The following is a 21,074-nucleotide window of genomic DNA, read 5'->3' as shown; positions in this document are numbered from 1 at the left end:
CAATTACATTTGGTGTGAAAGATCCAAGACAATCTATGATCTGAACTCTGGTACTCACCGTTGAAACAGCAAATTCTTGGCAAAGACATACAGCTCAATGTCCAGGCCATTGAGCTTCTCGATGCGACGCTTCTGATCCGCTCGCAGATTGGATACGGCCGTCGCTGAAATGGTGGTATTATGCTGCTCAAAGGGTATGGCAAAGCGCAGGTTAAAGGTCTCCTCAAATATATATTGGGACATCTACAAAACAAAGAGAAACATTCCATGTTAGATTTTTCGTTCAGTTTTTTCTTGTTAATTGTGTAACCTTTTGATATTCAGTCAGTCCAAAGTAGGCCATGGCAGCCAAATTGCGCTTGGCGCTGGCCAACATCACCCGATCCCGCTCGTGGGCGGGCATCGACGATTTGTTGTAGCAGCCGACCAGAGCGAGATCGGCCAGCATGCGGGTCTGGCGATTGGCCGCCAGATTTGACTCGCAGCCGGCAAACTGATCGAGATCCACGTCCAGCCAGTCCTTGCCCTTGTAGCAGGCGGGCAGCTCATTGGCGGTGGCCTGCCGACCCAGGCACCAGTGCCGCGAACCCTTCCAGGTGGCGCCGCGCCTCACATGCCGATACTCGGACATGTAGCGGGAGATGGGCTCGCGCAGCAGCGATATGTAGAAGTACCGACGCTTGGCCGTCTCGCCCTCGTTCTTGTCCAGCTCCACGTCCACGCAGCTGGTGAGCTCGGTCCAGTCGGCATGGAGGCCGCACTTCCAGCCCGTCGAGTAGCGCGAGAAGAGCCAATTCTCGTTCCGATGCGGCCGGAAGCAATAGCAGCGTTTTCTTTGGCGCTGACACTCGCAGGGTCGCTACAAGACACGAGAGAACAACAAAAGAGGCTTAGGCTCTGGTAGGGGATGACTGGGTGAAGAGTTTTTAAACTCACCTTGAGGTCCAAATCCCTGACCAAATGGCGGCCAAAGGAGGTGCCGCCCGTCTTTTGGATGTGCAGAAAGACCATCACATCGTGACCATCCATATCGAATTGGAAATCATCGTTGAGCACATCCTCGTAGCTCAGTCCGGCATTGGCGATGATGTTCTGCGGTGCAGATGCCTTCGAGGCCATGGCCGTAATGCCGCCCATGGCCCCATTGTTGATGTTGTTGTTGTTGTTGGTAATGCTATTGGCCTGATGGAGTGGGAGCTCATTATAGCCAAGTATATCCGAGGACTGAAGTATCACGGCGCGTTTGGATAGGGCGCATACCTGCGGTTGCACAGAGACAGATAGAGAGAGAGAGAGAGCGAAAAGCAAACATTAAGGTAAAGTACAAGCAGTAGATAGTCGACTATTGCTATACCCTGTAATTAAACCTTCATTCAATGTCATATCTGCTTCAATCAATCAGATATACCCTCTCCCAGGTACTTATATATGGATCTAAAGGGCATTATAATGATCCCTGAGTGGCGTGAATGTAATTTCATTTATCATTTTCGCTGTCGCCGTTGAGCTTTAAATTAAATTTATTGGCTGAAAAATTACACAAAAAGGGCACAGGCAGGGGCGGGGGCAGTGGCAGGGGCAGGGCAGTATCCGTGTAAGTGCCTCTGCCGGGCATTTCTCACTCTGTGTAGGCGGAGTGGAAAGTATTTATTTTCAGCATTAATTAAATGCACATCGGGATTAAATGCATATTTTTGCATACGACACACAGGTGGGGAATGCCTCCCACTACTGGGGGGAAGCGTATACAATTTTTCCTCCTCATCATCTGTCGTCTGGCGGCTGCTGATGTTTTACCTTGTTTTTCTCACCGTGTCTCACTTTATTTGCCCAACGGAATGTGCACTTTTATTTATGGCACGTACTCAACGCATATTAATATCGAGAACAGGCTTTTATCCCATTTTCATTGCACTCACAACAATTAAGTTGAAGAATTTCAATATTTACTGGCCATAAATATGAGGGGCGGGCTGGAGAGATGGGGGAATGCCAAGCAGAGTGAATAATGAAGATGCCAGGAGTGTGATAGGTAGATCTATAAGAAAGTTAATTATCTTATAGCATACTTTTCGGCTGGCAACTCAATTTAAGGTAAAGGAAAGGAAAGTTAAAGGAAATTTGCTTGTGAAAAATCCAACTAGCTTACTTCCTATGCGTCTGATCAGAGTGTGTGCCTTGATATCACTAGTCAACACTAGAATTAGGCTGTTGCCCAAAATAACTTTTTCTGATAGGTTTCGGGGTTTCCAAGATTTGAAAAATTCTTAAAAAAAAAATGACACCATAAAAAAAATAATAAAGTACTACAAACATTTTTAAATCCGGAAATCTATCAGAAAAAGTAATTTTGGTTCACAGCCTAAATAAAAAGTTAAATTTTGTCGAGTGGTGTATTCAGAGTATGAGACTAATTAAAATAGTCAAATAGGGGCTCCTTATAGTGCTGCTAGTGCCATTATGTGCGGTCATTGATGCTCCTTTGAGTAGTTTTCTTCATTATCAGAGGACGTACGGCTTATGGAGGACCTTTTAAAACACTGGACATTGCTAAAGATCTTCTTATCAGCCTCAAGCGTATGATATATTGTTTGCTAAGTTCATAAGTATCTAAGCTCAGAGATCAGGTGCCTAAGAATTCATTTGGAGATTTGTAACTATACAAAAATGTTTGATCATGAGAGAATAAGTTATTGGGAAAACTATTTAGAGATAATTCTGTTTTCTACTGTCCATTGTAGGCAGTCCTAAGCCCCATTTAAACGGAATCTTTAGTAAAACAACTTTAAAAACAATCAATAATAAATTAGTAGACTTAAATAGTTATTCTTTTAAGAAAATCCACTAAAATTAATCTAAAATGACAGATGCCTGTCCTCAATGAATCCTTCATGGATGAAATGGTAGCTGCAGAGCCTCAAAACACCTGCTATCTACTGCCAATCCTTACGGACATCTGGACTTTGCTCAAAGAGAGCTCCAAGTTGCTGGCATCACCAGCAGCTGTCATCAAATTCAAAAATTGCCAATACACAAAACTTATGCTCCCCACCATTCATAACTTTCTAATTAGAATAAGTTTCGCCAGGCCACGGGCCATGGGGCATGGGGCCTGCTACCAACATTTTGTTCTTGTTGTTTGATAGGACATTTTCCTGACAACCGAGCGTCAATAAAAAGATAAAACAAGACCTCAGCTGTCCGCAAGTCAAGACGAACCCACACAGAGAAGCGAGTTGGCTTCCATACATATAGTTTTGTTCTGCGAGCAATCAAACTATACAAAAGTTTCTCGATTAAAATGAGCAACTTTGTGAGAATTTTCTCTTATCTGACAATTTCCGCTGCTTAACAGAAGACCAAATGAGCAAAACACGCAACAAGACGAGCGAACAGCAGCTGCAAGGAAGGAGCAGGAGCAGCAGGAACCGAAACAGAACAAAACTCGGGCAGAACTCAGCTCATTAAACAATTGGCAGGCGGGCAGAATGGTTGTTGGCCATAAGAAATTAAGGACACGAGGGGGTGTTGCCATGCCTCATGCCTCATGCCTCATGCGGCGATGCGCCCAACTCTACTGCTCTTATCTTTAAGTCTTTTCGGACTTAACTTGTGGGTGTGGGTGTGCGTGTGCGTGTGCCTGTCTGCCTGTGTGTGTGTGTGTGTGTGTGTGGGGTGTGCAGGAATGCGTGTAAGCTTGTTTCCATAAAAGTTGGCCATTTAAATGGCCAGAAAAACGAGCGATGAAAAAATTCTACACTGAGGCAAGGGAGAACGAAAGTTTTAAAGATGCTTTCGCAACCTTGAATGTTATTTAGATCATAAATTAAGTTGTGAAATTACTTTTAAGATAGCATGCTCCCAGGTTTTTTCATTCGCCTGCTTATACTTCATACTACTAGTTTTCTCTCCGTGTAAAACCCTAAAGTGGTATACAGGTCCAAAGGGACTGCGCTGCAAGCGCAAAAGTTTTGAATTTATTGTGGCCAAGCGGCCAAGAGGGAGAGAGAGAGAGAGAGAAGCCACAACAGCGAACCAATTCGATTATCAACAGAGAAAACTGCAAGAAAAATTGTTCACTGGCACTGCCGTATCGGCGGCTACTGTAGAGTCGAGTCCTTGTCCCGAAGCTCTTTACCTTAATCCCCTTAGTGGACCTCCGGGGCTGCTGAGGCTAAGGACAACTTCGATTTATTTGTTTTTGATATATATATATGGTTGTCAAGTTGTTTAGTGTACCAGATTTTAAGTCAGTTAGTGGCACTTTAAGTGCTGTAAATGTTGCTTTAAAATGTACAGTATTCTTCTTTTTTTTTGCACTTCTTTTCCAATTATTTCCCAACACAAAGAAACAGTGAGAGAGAGAGAGAGAGAGAGACACAGCGGCAGTGGGAATAATGAGCCAGACAATAAATTAAAACATAATAAATTTATATGGTGCACGTAAACACACGCATTAAATACAATTTGGTGTGTGGCAAAAAAAGAATATGAGACGAAAATCTACCACTAATGGGTAATTTAATTTTATTTTCGGTGCTTCAGCGTGGCACTGCAACTAAAGTGTATCCCCAAATGGCAAGCAGATGGGCAACAATACAAAAAAAAATAATAACAATTTGCTGTGTATGTGTGTGTGTGTGAAAGAGAGCACTTTGCCGGCGATTTAATTGCTTTTTATGCCGCTGTCCGCTGGAAAATCTCATGGTAAATGGTCAGCGTGTGGCCATTGTTGTGTAATAATATAATAATAATAATCATTATGTTGTGCTAAATTCGTTAGAAATTTATGCGCATGCAAACGCTGTGCACAGGAAGTATTAAAATTTGATTTTGCTAAAGGCGGAAATGCGAAAATGTGTTGCATACTTTTTCGGTGCAGACATTATTCCCCATTCAGCTGCGCAGGGAATGGAAATCGCATTTGATGGAAATTCATAAAATATGCAAATAATTGATGGACCTGCACAAATATTCACTGAATTAAATATAACAAAAAGGAGAGCGATAGAGAGAGAGAGAGAGAGAGAGAGCAATCATCGAATGGAATCTGTGAATATTAAATTTAATAGGGAAATTAACTAATTTAGTGGAATAAACGGATATGTCCATTGAGTATGTGAGTTTTATTGACTGCTGGATTAAGCTTAAAATAATTAATTGTCTTCTCTGGGGAAAGTGGAGTGAGTACTGCTGGAACTTTCCTGAGGGAACAATTGGTGCTCTTTAGGGCGGAAAGAGAGCTGTCTAGGAGCACACAAAAATATGTTAAGCAGAACAACCCACAAAATTCATAGGAGGACTTTGTACAAACTGTTTAGACTTGAACATTTTTTTATGCCTGTCAATTACAGTAAACAAAACAAAATAACCACAAAGAACTCACAAAACAAGGTACGGCAGAGTACCTGCCAATAAAAATCTTGAGAGCGAGTAGCATAAATAAAAACCAGAGAGCAATAATTTTCCATTCATAAACACAAAGTGCAAGCAAACAAAATGACAAATGCTACGAGAATAAACCAAAAGTGAAACACCCGCAAGTAACAGTGACTAAATTAATATTTATGTGGTTCATGGTGCGCACAGATTTAAGATTGTATGAACTTTATGGACTCCAGCCAGCAGCAGCCTGGCTGCAAGACACAAAAGCAGCGACAAAATACTCTAAAGATTGGGGTCAGGGCACAGACTCGCGAGACGGGGTCGTAAATTTCGAGTACAGCGAAAATCAGCAATAAAACTTTTGTTTGCCAAAAAAAAAAAAAAAAAAAACAGCAACAAAACAAACATAGAATTCCCCAGAGACAATTTCGTGGTGCGTCATAAAATGAAAAGGAAATGGAACCAAGTGAAAATGTAGAGGAGAGTGCACATAGTAGATTGGTTGTGAAATCGAAAGAGAAGAGAGAGAGAGCTCGCCAACCCAATTTCGTTTATTACTTATTTAGGACAGAGAAATTTGCAATTTGCAATTTATTTGTAAGCCTAGTAACACATCATATGGCCCATGTCATCGTCGATGCATACTACAGGAGAGAACCACATTAAATATATAATTAAAATTCAAGCTGCGAGATCTCGATATGCTCTTACTGGTTTTATTCTTCAACTCGCCATATTCCACGCCATTCTGCTGCACCTGCGCCCAAAGGCTTGGGACAAACGCGCACCAAATACAAATAAAAATCAAGAGAATCGAAGAGAATGGGCACTGAAAGACGGCTGACATGGTGAATGCTTCGTTGGCAACTGGTCTGGTTATGGCAATACGAAATCTAAAATAAATTATAAAATAAAACTAAAATTTCACACTAAAGGTGATGGTTCCGCCAACATGCGTTCGAGCCGAAAGTCGTGTTTGATCCACTGAAAGGCTTTACATTCGTAAATGGACACACAACGATTTGTGGAATCATTCCGCACATGTCCCGACTTGCAGCCGCATCCCAGGTGACAAAAATCAGCGTAGGCACAGTTCGGCTCATAGTAGATGGGCACTGTGCAGCTGGGTTCATTGCAGAGCATGCAGGCGATCTGTTCGTTCTCTCCGCAGGCTAAGGCACAAAGTCCTGGACATGAATTTGGCTTGAGATTTAATAATTGGCTTACGTACGTCCATGGTGGGGGGCAGCCAAGGTGCCACCCAGCAACAGGAACGGCAGCAGAAGCTGCCACAGCCTTAAAGTTATTTGCAGACCAAACATGGGGGAATGTGTGAATGTCAGCCAAGCAAAACTTTGGCCTAGGACTCGAAAGTTTTTAGGCAAATCGAATCGTTTCGTTGCGTCTGGGGCAATTAGTCAAGGTTCTTGCAGTGGATACACTCTGCTCGCAGATTAAAATTGTATATGTAAGAGCTGAGAGCCAAGTGTGGAAAGTTTAATGGCAATATTTACGTAACTATCTATCTTACGTATTTGTGCTTACTTTTAGTGCTAGAAAGTTATTGGAATTTGACTGGGAACAAAATTGTTAAGAAAATAAAAGTTACTAATAGCATACAGATGTCTGTTAAAGTTGTATATTATTTATCACTCGAAGTCCTGGCCTTTTCCATGCAATAGAAAACTTTTTCCAATAATTGCCACAATTATTGCTTTCACTTTGATTGATATTTGGTTAAAACAAAGATGCCTGTAGCTTAAATGGCTCTTGGGGTCTGCTGAGGTTTGTAGCCTGCAGAGAGAACACCTTTTACAAGTCTCTGCTAAAGTTAAACCTTAGCCCATTTAAATGTTCCTTTGTTTTAGTTTGATTTATATATAAATTCAATAATGAAGCTACATATTCCTAAATAACTCTATTTGATATACCCTCAATAATCTCTCAGTGTTTATGGCTCTATGTTTTTATGACTGAACTGAAACTTTTAACCATCAAAAGAGTTCTGAATTGATATTTGCATATAGTATTTTTATGATTTAAGGAAACTTCCATAAAGTTGTACAACTTCTTTAAACATTTGACTGTGAACTGACTTTATGTAAAGTTAAGAATAAAACCAGCAGTTGGCAAACCATAAATTCTGTACTTGTCTGTCAGCCACAATTTGCATCTTTCATCATTCATCAAAATCATAAAATTGTATTTATTATTACTCGTACAATATTTACTGTGCCACAGAAGTCATTTTTGAGTAGCTCTGTGTAAATATTGCCAACTATTTAAGGTAGTCAAAAAGTACAATCGAAAAACCAACATTCAGCTGCATTTAATGGCTTTGCAGGTCGCCTGTCATCGGCGGCAGTTATAAATGTTAAGGGGCATCCGCTTTTGATGATGGCGCACAGGACCTGCCTGTGGCCAGCAATTCTAATAGTCAACTGGTCACACACACAAACACAAAGACAGCCAGACAGGATACACAGATAGAGAACGGGAAAAAGGGCTGGCTATTCGAAATGCCATTTCGTTGGCCAGGAGGTACACAGACAAAGAACCTTCAAGCTTTTGCCGCTTGGAGTCCTGGCCCTGGTAAAAGCGGAAATATACAAAATTACCCAACACTGGCTACAACACACACACAAGCAAACACAGGTGATAAATGAGGCTAGAGTTCTGCATTTGATTATCGCTTTTAAACAAATATGTAGCTGAAAATGCCAGACCCATCTCGGAGTAAAATTTGCAATGGAAATTGTGTGGAATACATTGCCTATGATATTTTTGGCAGGCTAGAATGTCCGTGTGTGTGTGCATGATATTGGCAGACAGTGTAAATACATATTTCATTGGCTGCTCATTTTGCTTCGTTACCTGAAGGATTTTCCACTCGAAGAAGCTCCCCTGAATCATAGAAATACTCGTACATTTCAATTACTGGCTTCTATCTCGTAGTTTTGGCTGCCTCTTCCTGCCCTTTTTGCGTCTCATCTCATAAATAGGCTGTCAACTCCATGGCCAACTCCGTTTCACAGGCAATTCGCTTAAAAGCAAAAGAAAAGGCTCTCCGCCCCCATGGCTCGTCCATCTTTTTTGAAGAGCAAAAACCATTGAAAATTTGCATAAACAAACCATTTGCTGTTCCCACCAGTGACCCCTTTTTTTTTAAAGGCGTTTTGGAGGCTCTTCGCCTAGTTGAACGATTGAGAGGCAGCTAATATTTTTTCCCCTTTTTTTTGCTGTGTGTGTGTGTGGCGGAACAATAATAGGGGGAGACGTAACAGCAGCAACAGCAGGACACAGATTGTCCTGATGGGGCCACATGGAGTGAAAGAGCATATTTAGTTTGGCCATTTGTAGAGAGATGAGAGAGAGAGATGATGGAGGGGCAAACAGGAGGAGGAGGAGGAGCGGTTGTTCTCGAGTGGAGGTCCCCATCTAAAGAAGGCAGCCAGAAGACGAATGAAATGATATATATGTGTGGCAGGGCTGGGGCTTTGCGATTGGCTATCAACTAAATGAGATCCCAATTGAGAGGGTCTTCGGTTTCGAGCTCTTAATCGCTTTGGGGCTCACACGTCACCCCCCTCTTCCACCAAGGGTTCACCCAGTGAGAAGATTTTTCTCTGATTGAACTCTGAAAGAAGATGGATTTCTCCCTCCGCCTCTCTCTTTCTCTCTCTCTTTTATGATTGGCTGCCAGCAGTAATTTCCTTATACCATTGATATTCTCGCATTTCCTTTGGGACTGGTTTGGGCCCACTGATGAAATGTGTGGCTGGGCGTTGAAATGTTTTGTCATTTCATTTATCAAATTGTCAACTTGCGAGTTGAGGACTGGGGTCTTGTGGGTTTTTTTGAACTGTTGCCATTTTGGCGACCTGTCACGCCTAACTATTTGTGATTTCAAGCATTAAATCATTCGACAGTTGCTTATGTTTTTCAATGGATTTTCCATTAGAGACTGTAAGAGAGAGGGAGTTACATCGCCCCCAAAGGACCAACAAGAGTTATGGTCTTGTCATATATTATTTGCTTTTTTCCCAGTGTCTATTTGTATACACTAACAGAAGGTATTGATAGTTTTTAGAGATGTTTGAAAGGCAGAGAAGAATTTTCTCTTGATTAAAATATCGATTAAATATATAACTCTATCAGTATCTTTCTCTAAAAACTTTTTCCTAATTAAAAAAGATATTTAAGGGATACTTTTATGGATGCAGAATATAAGGATACAAACGTAGATTGTGTAGCAAAATTATTCCTTGCAAGAAATTCAAAGAAGAAGTCATAAATGGAAATCTCTGCTCTCTATCTTAAGGCATTGCCCTACAAAGTGTATCCAAAGATTCGCTAAACAAAACTAAAATTTTTCTTCGTTTTTGTTTCGCTTTTCCTTTTTTTTTCACTTCAAGTCAGTTTTTGCCAGAGTGCCCGAAACGTTGAAAGCTAATCTATTTTAAGTGGCTGTAAAGCATTCAAGGCGACGGCGTCGTGGCTCTCCTGTAATGAAATGTAGCATAATATTTTCATTTTGGCCAGAACTCGAGTGTGTGTCCTGCCTGCCTGCCTTCCTGCGTGAGTGTGTGTGTGTGATAAGCGTGTAAATCCCTAAAAATAGCCAAAGACAAGGCACAAATCCCACATGCATATACGCAAAAAAAAAAGAGCTCTAGCTGTAGCTGTAGTCCCTGGCTCTGTTGGTGTTGGCCAATGACCATAAATTCGAGTAAAATGTATTTTGACATTTTGCACGCAAAGCGTGTGGCAAAAACTAACTAAGCGTGTGGCGGCGGTGTTGGTCTTTTGCCACAGTTATACATACAGCTACAGATATACATATGTATGTATGTATGTATATGGTATATATACAAAGGTCATTCCAATGATGATGAGGAAGGACATCAGGACTGTGACTGGGCTGACTAGGATTTCACATGAAGTGTTAACATGCGATAACAGCGGCAGCAAATAAAACACAATGAAGCGCAACTGATGAGGATGCGGAGAATGGTTCTGGTTCTGGTTCTGCTTCTGGATAGAGGATGGGCGAATGTTTCTGCTTCTGGATAGAGAGGATGGGTGAATCCTGGTCCTGGGGTGTATGTGTAGGGTGCCGTTGCCCCTGCTCTGATGCTGCCTAATGCGAAAGAAAATACCCAAAATCCAGACCGAAACAGCAAACCACAAACACGAAATGAGTCTTGGACTCTCTGCGTTGGCTTCATCTTTTTGGTAACGAGTTTATGCCTTTTGGAAGTAAATGAACCGAAACGAATGATAAAAAAAAGTCAATGAATGCCTCATATTTTTGTGGCATTTTATTTCGATTTTTCCCCATGAATTTCATAAGCAAATCGTGCAAAAAGCATTGGGGAATATTGTCACTCCATTTCTGGCAAAAGTAGTTTAATCTGCAATAAGCAGAAACACTTGGAAAATGTTTGATTGTCGCTCATCGTTGCCGAATCCAACAAAAAGAAAATACATTTCCATAATTGAAAATCAAAAGTTTCGATGTGGCATCCACTTGAATTCTTTACTTCTGCCTTTGGCTTTAAGGATTTCACATATTTTCTCTTTACTCCCCTTTTTAATATTTCCCCGAATGAAAATGCTTGACTCTTGGTCTGCGGTAACAATTTTTAATTACAATTTTTTTTTTGCTGCATAAAAATGGCGACTTTATTTTGCAACAAAAAAGCTATGGAAATACGAGAAAAAAAAACACAAGAAATTCGTGCGCTTTTTCAAGCTCTAACCAGTAAACATTTTTTCACGCTCATAAACTCTTGGGAAAATTGTTTGGGTTTCCTCGTAGGGGTGTGACATAATGGGGGAAATGGGAAAACCAAGAGTCGGAAAGGGGATGTAGGACCCTGAACCAGTGAGCGGAGGAGAGTCCAGAGTCAGGGTTCTGTGGGTGCTCTGGTCGCACTGTCACAGTCATAAAAATGTGCAAAGTATTTTGTATGGACATACACACACACACACACACACAGCACTATAGCCTCACACACATATACATACACCAGCACACCCGCACTCCCACACTCCCACACTGTGAAAGCTAATAATAAGCGAGGGCCTGCCTGGAAATGGTTTTAATGCATAGGGCTCTGGCAGCTAGGCAGGCGGTAAAAAAAAGGAAGCTCATGGAAACAATTTTCTTGTTAAGTGGACTTTTGGACTTTACATTTTACTTGCTGTTCTTCTGGTGGGTGGTGGTTGCTGTTGCTTCTGCTGCTGTTGCTGTTGCTGTTCCTCCTGCTGAGGTTGCTAATGTTGTAGCGGGCGAGGTGTGGGGGGCGGGGCAACAGTTTCATATTTGCTTTTATTGTACTCAAGTTGGCGCGTAAATTTAAATGAAACGCCATTTTTTTCAGCACTTACATCGGCCTGGTGGCAGGGGGGGGAGAGCAGTACGTAGAGCAGCTAAAAGTTTCCTATTTTTTATTCCATGCTGAGGTCAGGGATCGGTAGATTTACATGAGTTTTGAGACCGGAAGTCTGTGAATCATAGGTAAAGTTAATTCCCGTATAAAAGACCACGCCCGGCCACCCGAAGCGTCGAGTCACTAAGGCTGACAGGGGATAAGGGTAGGCTGCGGCCTGCCTGTCTGCTTGTCAGTGGAATTTTCAGATTAAATTGGTTTACTTTAAGCCAAATCTTAAGGTGAGGCGCAAGGGATTTGAGCTTTGGTTATATGATACTTTTTATGACGACCCTATTTAACTGCTGGTTTACTTTATATTTCTAGGTAAATAGTTTAGACGCGGCATTAACCTTTGATTTATATTTTGAAACTGAAATATTGTTACACAAATACTCAACATATGTTGCATAGTTGCACACGACAATGCCACTATTTTCCCAAGGAAAAAAAGTATCACTTTTCAACGTTTTCAAGATAGATTTCTCCACTTAGCCATGTGTCATTGTTTGCTAAAGAATCATCGCTGATAAACAGCTGCCTTTTTGGGTATTTTGCAACCACAAAACATTCGACTGTTAGCGGTTAGAATTCTACGACCGCAAAACTGCATTTCATCGTTAATTGTGTATCCATAATTTTTCCCGTTTTGCGTCAATTGATATTATGGCCCAACAACAAAAAAAAACCCCCTGTTAAAAATGGCATTACTCATTACACGCCGCGTAAACACACAATTTAATACGGATATTTCAACGTTTTTCTCTCTCTCCCTCTCTCTTTCTTTGTGCTTGATCTTGCTGTTGCTGTCACTGTCGGGGTCTTTGTCATCTTTTTGCCACAATTCAATTTTCGTATGACATTTGTTTTGGCAGCGCCATGAAAAATGGTCAAATGTTTTTCTATAAAGGCCCTTAACGTTTCCTTAGCGTTTTCTTTTTCTTTTGTGTGTGTGTGTTTGTGTTGCGAAAAATGCTGATTGAAATGTCACCCAAAAAATAACCGAAAAAAATAAGAGAAACACACAAAAAAAATAAAAGAAAACAAAATATTTTCTCTTTTATGCCTTTTGTATGTTTTCTTTATTTTATTTTATTTTTGTTTTGTGTTGTGTTTCGGCTTGGTTTGTTTTTTTTTTTTTTGGGGTTTTGCGAGTAATTTGATTTTGGCTTTCGGCCATTGTTCGGCCTTTTTCTTGGTAAATGCTTCGCACTTTAATCAGAAAGGAAAATAATGCCCGGGGGCTAATCTGCTAAGCGTTCTGTGCCCGTTGGGACACGCGGGCTGTTCCTGTTTCGGGAAGGTCAAGACACAGCACTTAACGTATTACCCATACGCCCAGAGCGAGTGTTGCTTGTTCTCACAAAATAAAAGCCATCAGCCCTAAGAGCGAGCTGTTTTTTGTTTTGGGGTGGAGCAGGGCAGGGCGGTAACTGTCATAAATGACCGCTTGAATGTAACTTAATTGGGATTTTGTTTGGTAATTGAAACTGAAAACAGAACCGCACACACATTGTCTGGCCGCTCTGGCTGGCCATCAGCTGCAGAGTCTCCAATTATAATTTAATTAAATTTGAAGCACTTTATATGCAACTATTTGTTGCATACTGGCACTAGTGGCACTGGTGGCACCACCACAACTACCCCAGAGCATCGTCTGGCATCTCAAAACTCTAGAATATCTGTGGAGTTCCATGCCAGACACGTTTCCTCGTTTTTGCATATGTGCAATGCCGTCACTTGATATGGCTCGTGTTTCTGTGCCCGTGTGTGTGTGTGTGTATGTGTGTGTAGCTCTGTGGCTTTGCCTCAAAATGTGAAACAATATGCCACAACAATGAAGCGACTCGTGCAGCAACTCGTGCAACGAGGCGTATGAGTGTTGACTGCCATACGAGATAGGAGTATTTCGAGCACAGAGCCAGTGCATTGTACGCTTGGATTATTATGATATTCCACGCACAGGCACAGGCCCTGCAACAAATCACGACAAATGACAACAAGTTCTAACAGAAAATGCTCACGAGTTGCTGCATAACTAAATATTGTGCTTAAATATTCAAGACAAATACGACTAAGTAAAGATAAAGGGTATGCTAAGGCCATCCCAGAGATCGAAGCTCCCCAGTGAGCGCCCTCTGCCCTACCTACCGCTATGAATTCCTAAACCTTTTGTTCAATCTACCAAAAGTCGAGAGATACACCTTCTATACAGTAGGCGTCACCTGTGTGCTCTGTGCCTCAAATAGACAAACAATTTGGGCGCCCCAAACTCACACATCACATATTTGCCAACACATTCGTAGGCATTCCATACAAAAATCTAACAAATGGTTGGCCTGCCAGCAATTGTCTTATTGTTCTGGGCTTATTGTTGATTTTCGATGGGGGACGACGGCAAATGGGTTTGTCTCCTGGGCGGGCTCCTGGAGCGACGACTCTTTCGAGCCTCGAGGACACTCTGAACTGTGGATTGGCGCTGCTAGTATGTATGTCGTCATGTCGTCGTTGGATCATGACAAACAGGAGGCAGCAAACGCACAGCACAGAGTACAAATTTATTGGCCACATTTAACGCGAAAATTAAATTAACTGTGAATTTGCAATAATAAATTAATTTTGATTTCAAATAAGAATATTTATATTTATTTATATTTGTATGCATAACATATAAGCACGAGTATAGCTCTGGTAAATGCAATGCCTCTCAATGCCTGTTGCCTTCTTCACTGACCTGCCCAAAAATCCCAGTGGCAAGAGCCCCACCCGCATGTCAATTCTGGCATTGCATGCAGCTTTCCGGTTTTTTTTTTTTGCTGCTGCTGCTACTTTTGTTGTTCTGTTCAGACTTCACACCTATTTATCGCACTCGGCGCACACACACACACAAACACAGGGCGAGGCGGCAATGGCCTCGTGTGGCTTATAAATAATACTGAAGTAGGGAAAAGCACGAACACTTGACATTCGCAATCAGTCAGCCGGCCACTAAAGACATGCTCTTGGTCACATTATTAATTGGATCTCTCCTGCTGGTGCCAGTCTATCCAGAAACGTAATACCTACAATACCTATACAGATATTTCAAGATAAATGAATATTATTTTCTAACAAATCTGTTTACAGTCACAGGCTGGGCTACAATCCCAACTATGATGTGTGGTATTTGGTGCCAACAGCACAAATTAAAAATCTCACACCAAGCGTCATGAGTGCTTATACTGAATACAAGAAAAAGGGCGGTGTTTGCATTAAAAATGATATTTGGATCTATTGCAAAAGCGGTAAACCAATAGATATAGATTAATAAAGTTTCAAAATCAAATCTACGCAAATGTTTTCATCAGCTCTGAATTCATAACTTAGTGTTAATATTGATTGTACACACAATTAACCAGTGAAGTGTCTACCGTGTCTAGCAGAGCTAAATGAAATGATCAAATGTCACTGCTGGAATTTCAATGGCAATAAATCTCATTTACTTATGTGAAAAAAAAAATGTGAAAAATTCCAAAGAAATCTGATACAGGGCTTATTGGAAGCTAGCCGAGTAAATCATGGATTTCCATTTTCATTTGTGAAATATATATTGTTGATTGATTTTAAATGGTAACATGAACACTTTTAGATATGTATATTCCGGTTTTATACCATAGAGAAAGTTGAATATATTTTATTTACTTTACTCCGAAGCTGGGTACAAAGTTTGTTGTTTATATCGCCACCAAAATGTATTTACCTGAAAGAATCAAAATGAGAGAAAGAAAGTTAATTAGCATGGTTTACTAGCGCCGCATTTTCTTATCTTTAGAGTGCGGCAAACACATCAGTTGGAAGATGTTTACTCAAAATCTTATCATTAGGTAATATCAAACAAAGATAAAAGTATGTGTGCTGGCATGTGATTCATCGACAAATATACTTTGGTGGCTGTCAAAAAGTGTATTGGATGGACCGGTTTAGACGGCATTTGAGGCTGCTACGACTGTATGACTGAATCATATGCTAAGAAAGCGAATTCTATTTAAATATTTGTCTAAGCTAAGCAAAATATTGTGGTTTAGTGGAAGTTTACAGCTCTGGCAGATGGCAGATAGCACATTTTATGAATATAATCAAAGAAAAGCTACTTTGATGACAGTATAAACTGATTTAGCTAGTTCCACTCTAGTTTTCCGCCCTGCATTTGCATTTTTCCTTCTTCAAATTGCATTCCTTTATGTTATATTTTTCCCCGACATTTTCCCAACCATTCTTGGCCATCTCAATTTGTTCCCATTTCAACGCTTGCTCTGGCGGACATGTTAAAGCATTCTGAAACGGGGGGAAAATTAAAGTTGCAGCGGCAAGTTGGAATTATTATTATGTTTGCTTTGACCAATGCTTGGACACTGCGAAAACCTCAATGAAGGGGCCACAGAGCAGCGAGGGATACAAAAAGGAAAAGACATCAACAGAGGCAGTGGCAGTGGCAGAGGCAGACATTTTATTGCATTGCCGTGGGCCACAGAGACTGAGACCGAGAGATAGATAGACGTTCTGGCAAACGGACACTCATTCAGCATATATTTGCCTGCTGCTGCTGCTCCTGCTCCTGCTCCTGCTCCTGCTCACTGGCACAGTTTTTCCCCAGTGCTCAACGGCATGCATTTATTGTTTTTCCTTGTTGCTCGTTTCTTTTTTTGTTTTTTTTTGTATTTGGTGTATTTTTCGTTTTTGTTGGTGTTGCATCACGCAAAGGAAATGAAATATAAAATAATTTATGAATCAAGACGCTTGCCGCGGAGATGAGGGGTAGAAAAGCAATAGCATTGTGCAGTCAAATTTATGATAAATAACCATGCCATATAAAATATACATACACATAACTACTATATATAGGAATACCAGAATATATGTATATCATACATATGTATATATATCTCTCAGGAAGTCAGTGCTGACAGCGATTTTGATTGCTCTTCCGACTGCCTCACCCTCTCGCAATCCCTCGCTCTTTCGCTGTCATTGTTATGTTTGCCCGACTGCGTAAAACTTTTCCTTATTTTACCCACTGAAATCTGCAACATGCGGCAGCAATGAAGTGCGTGGAAAATGAGGCCATTGTTGTTGTTGCTTCATTTGTTCTATGCTATGCTGCACAGAGAGCACAGAAAGCAAGTCAAAAAGCGTAGACAAGTTTCCGACAAGCCCCGAAAATCCACTAGCTCTTGCAGAACCAAAGTCTCAACTGAACCCTCGGCAAAGGATTGCAAGTTATTTTGTGACTTGAACATGCTGCTTCTGATGCTGCTGCCTCTCCTGTTGTTCGCTGTTCTGTTCTGTGCTGTTTCGTTGCTTTGTTCTGCTGCTACACGCATCACACAAGCGTCGGCTAATATTAAGCTTGGAGATCAAGGAATGCCCGAAAGTATGCAACACTTTCTGACAGCCCAACAAGTATACGTAGTGTGGAGCAAACACACACACAGATTTGCGCTGTATATTAATGCAGTTTATTGCATTGACTTGATAGTTCAAAGGAGCTCTGTGGCAGTTAAAGAGAAACCAAATATTAAAGCTATTTAAAGAGGCTGCATATGGTAATGCCCTGTAGGTAGGAATGCTACATTATGGTGGCTTTTATTTGTTTCTAATTTTTACGGCCTTCCTTTACTGCTTTGCCAACATTTTCTGCAAATTTTAATAATAAATATTCCATTTTAGGACCAAAACTTCCACTCTAATTGGCATCCATTATTTGGTCTGTCACATCAGATCACTATCAGCCCTCGGGGGTTCGGGGGCTTCTTTAAAAACTTCCATTAAAAAGTGCATTCAAATTGCGGGGAAAAAATCTCTAAAATTTTTCTTCATCAAAGTTATCGCAAAAGTTTTTTGTGTGGTGACATTCCATAGAAAAGCTGCAGTGAAAAATATATATAGAAAATAAAACTTATTTCCAAACTAATCAAATTGCCATTCTGGTGGTGGGGGGTAAAAAGTTTTTTGGTTTGATTTTTTGGCAGGCATCAGGGAAAAACTAACTGCCAACTAAATGTCTGCAAATCAAAGCATATTCTATCGGTGGCAAATCGAATATCTTTTGAGAGCAGCGTCAGGCAGGGGCAGGGGTTTTAACCATATATAAATTTAATATTGAAACAAAGTGCCAAAATAATCGACGAGGCTAGTTTTAGTTGGCTCTTGAATGTGGTTTTTAAATTGAAAAATGTGTTGCTGCATGGCAGCTTCAGCTGCAGATGCATCTGCAGTTGGAAAAATATTTTTGGTGTGCAATATTTTCGTTTGATGGCTTTCAGAAAATTAAAATTGTCCATTTAAATGCAATTTCAGTTGCAATCAATTTTTGCTAGAGATATGTAGGATGGGGGGTTTTTATTTTCCATTTCTGTCATTTCTGACATTTGATAAGGCGCTTCATTTGCCTAAGCGCCTCCTGGCCAAGGCACTTCTTCTCTCGTCCGAGATTTGATTTGATATCGGCTTTGGTTTAAATGCATGAGAAATGGATGAGGATGAGGATGCGGATGCCGGTTGCTGGAAGCAGCACATATTTCATGTCCATTTTATGTTTAGACAACTTGCCTCATAAATATTTATGAATATTATGATGCAAAAATGCTGCTGCTGCATAATCAAAACGCTGGGGGGCAAACGAAAAGCAACCGAAGACAACAAAAGGAGCGAAACCCAACGAACCCAGAGCGCAGTGCAATCAAATCAGCCATGATGGGGTGGCAAAAACACCGCCGCCAGAGAGTCGAACAGTAGCATCCATCCATCCCCTATGCAATATCCGCATTCGCATTCGCATCCACAGCGTCCGCATCTGGAGTGTGAAAATTATACACCGTTGACAATGAGAGGCAGCATCCTGCAGCATCCAGCAGATCCACTGAAGTCGCATTAACTCCAGTGGATGTCATAAAAGATCCCGTGTCTCGCATTTCCTTCTTACCTCAATGGCGGATGCCAGGTATGAGAGAAATGAGTGGCAGGAAAGGAGCAGAATGCGCTGACTGGATAGCGATTGGGGCTTCCTCCCTACCTGGGAGGGGAGGGACACAGCTGGTCAACATCCAATCTCACAAAATATGCAAAGCGATACAAAAATTATGTGCGAGGGAGGTATCTTGGAAAATTGGTTTTTCGTGGAAATTTGTGTGCAGAGCATTGAGTTTTTCAATCGAGAATATATAATTAAAAAATGTGCATTTCAGTTGTTTGATAAAATTCAAATAAACCAAATTGAACATCTAAGTGAAAGTCGGCTTAGATCTAAAGTTCCTCCTACTGAATTCTATATCTACAGATATTCTCCTACCTCAAATCATAATCATCATAAATTGGAGAATTTAATTAGAGAATCTATCTAGTATTCAATACCATAAATATTTATAAAAATTCCATCTTTAAAAGTGAATAAATCTCCCCAACTTTCATGCCCCACTCCTCTACCGTCCTCTGGTTTCAATTTTCAACCATAAGCATAAGGTTGCACCCATAAATAGCCACAAAATGTTGGACAATCCCATGGACGTATGTGTCTGTTGGTGGTGTGGGTTGTGCAACGAAAGATGGTCCACTCGGATATGTATTCCATTAACCAGGAAGCGACTTTTGTTTTCTCGTTGCCTGTGCGGCTGTCGCCGTCGCTTGTCCACATTGAGGTATTGCCCTGTGCTTGGGGGTGTCTGGCTTCTTGTTCCCCTAGTTCCCCCCTGACTGCTGCTGATGCTGCTCCTTGTTCCCCCAGTGCCTCCTGCTGCTGCTCCTGTTGTTCTGCTGTCTCCGGCCTGGCGGTTGCCATTCGTTTTGTATGCGGAAATTTACGATTTACACGTATGCCAAATGCAATGGCAACTGCAAATGGGAATTGGGGACCAAAGATTGGGGGAACCATGCGGCTTGGGGACTCACTGCCGCTGCTGGTGCTGGTGCTGCTGCTGCTGCTGTTGGGCGATAATGGTTTCCATGCTGTAGCTGTTGCTGTTGCCGGGTTTGACAATAACAATTGGTGGTTTGAGAGGTATTGTAAAAAGATGCCGTCGCGTACTGTATGTGGTACCATAACAATGGAAAATATAGCACGGAATGCAGCCAGAGTGAGCCCTTGTGGCACTCGCAAGTCACTTATATGCAACACGCTGAGAGGCTGAACAATTATTGCCAAGGCTGACACACAACAATAAGGGAGGAGGATGGCATTGAAATTCAATTTCATTGTCGTTGGAAGCGAGAGCACCACCTCCCATTCTGCTGCCACCTTCTTCTGTTGTCGTCCTCGCAGTGGTCCTTTCGTCTCTCGCTCTCTGTAGAGGGTTATCACTTCTGTTTACACAATCAGCAGTAGTGTTTGCATGGCCAATGCGTTTCTCTTGTATTCTTACTGAATGGTGAATGGTGGAAAATCTGAAGGAAGAGCAAAGGATCTGAAGCAGGAGTAGTTGCTCCGGAGCAGGAGCAAAAGCTTGATGTTGAGCAACAGTAGAGACTGGCTGAGGAGTAGAGGGAGGGCGACTGAATGCGGAGTAGAGAGAGTGCAACTGGAGGGGGATCTAGTGCAGGAGTAGATACTTGAGCGGGATCTGTAGCTGTGGCATGAGCAATAGCAGCACCAGCAGCTGAAGCAGCAAAAGGATTCGGATTGGAATGCTGAAACTCCTGCCATCGCAGCAGATTTTTGATTTATTGAAACGCACGATGCAGGATGCTGTATGCAGGATTTAGGAAGGGAATTCGGCATTTTGTTTTGTCTCGCTGTCTCTGGCTCATTCTGGGGGTTCTACTCGTATGCGTTGCTATTGTGTCATGCAAATTGCGTCGCCTTTTTTTTTCTAATACGCAATGGAAGGGTATATATTTCATTTTTGAGACTCCCCCAATGTATTACAGAGATTATCTACGGATCTGCCAACTTTCTTAGCTATACGACACATATACCAATCATAAATACAAATAAATGATGGCTTTGAGAAGCTTCTGCTACCATAATGCTTAGGATGTAGCTTTTAAACGATACTGAATAATGTATATACCACCTCTCCTACCTCTCCTACCTCTCTACCGATATACCATATTTCCTAACCAGGTAAAGTTAATTTTCTACTCGAATAAATCACTGTTCTTTTATTTTTGGCTACATTTGTCGGCATTTTCTGGCTGAAAAGTGTTTAAGAACCAATTTACTGACAGGCAACAAAGTTAAACCTCACTAAAAGGGAATTTAGGCAGTAAATTAAAGATAAATTC

At 41.3% G+C, this 21,074-nt stretch overlaps 2 protein-coding genes across 3 annotated transcripts in view; both read right to left on the bottom strand.

The window, feature by feature from the left end:
• The window catches only part of LOC111065757 (heparan-sulfate 6-O-sulfotransferase 2), a 104,576-nt gene that overhangs the window by 7,472 nt on the left and 76,030 nt on the right, over positions 1-21,074 (bottom strand). The window contains exons 3-5 of the mRNA XM_022354144.2: positions 937-1,260; positions 311-859; positions 59-243 (exon numbers count right to left, since the gene is read on the bottom strand). Of these exons, the coding sequence (XP_022209836.2) occupies positions 59-243; positions 311-859; positions 937-1,260 (1,058 nt within the window). The remainder of the gene's footprint in view (positions 1-58; positions 244-310; positions 860-936; positions 1,261-21,074) is intronic.
• On the bottom strand, positions 5,919-6,727 carry LOC111065763. 2 transcript variants are annotated; one of them, XR_002607030.2, is made up of 3 exons: positions 6,617-6,631; positions 6,097-6,278; positions 5,919-6,029 (listed from the first exon to the last, which is right to left on the bottom strand). XR_002607030.2 is itself a non-coding variant. In XM_041595154.1 (3 exons), exons 1-2 carry the CDS (start codon positions 6,705-6,707, stop codon positions 6,310-6,312), a joined length of 339 nt encoding a protein of 112 aa, XP_041451088.1. In that variant the 5' UTR covers positions 6,708-6,727; the 3' UTR covers positions 5,919-6,029; positions 6,097-6,309. The 2 variants fall into 2 exon arrangements, 1 of the variants encoding a protein (XP_041451088.1); XM_041595154.1 differs by having other exon boundaries at positions 6,097-6,557; positions 6,617-6,727.

Source organism: Drosophila obscura, unplaced genomic scaffold (genome assembly GCF_018151105.1).
Source record: "Drosophila obscura isolate BZ-5 IFL unplaced genomic scaffold, ASM1815110v1 contig_4, whole genome shotgun sequence".
Lineage (NCBI taxonomy): Eukaryota > Metazoa > Arthropoda > Insecta > Diptera > Drosophilidae > Drosophila > Drosophila obscura.
This window is presented reverse-complemented; position numbering and strand designations above follow the sequence as displayed.

Bases quoted from the DNA above. Each gene is read 5' to 3' on its own strand.
- LOC111065763 (XM_041595154.1), bottom strand. From the start codon at position 6,707: ATGTTTGGTCTGCAAATAACTTTAAGGCTGTGGCAGCTTCTGCTGCCG. The intron at 6,558-6,616 runs GTACGTAAGCCA...TTTGTGCCTTAG, and splicing joins GGCTGCCCCCCACCATGGAC to CCTGCGGAGAGAACGAACAG.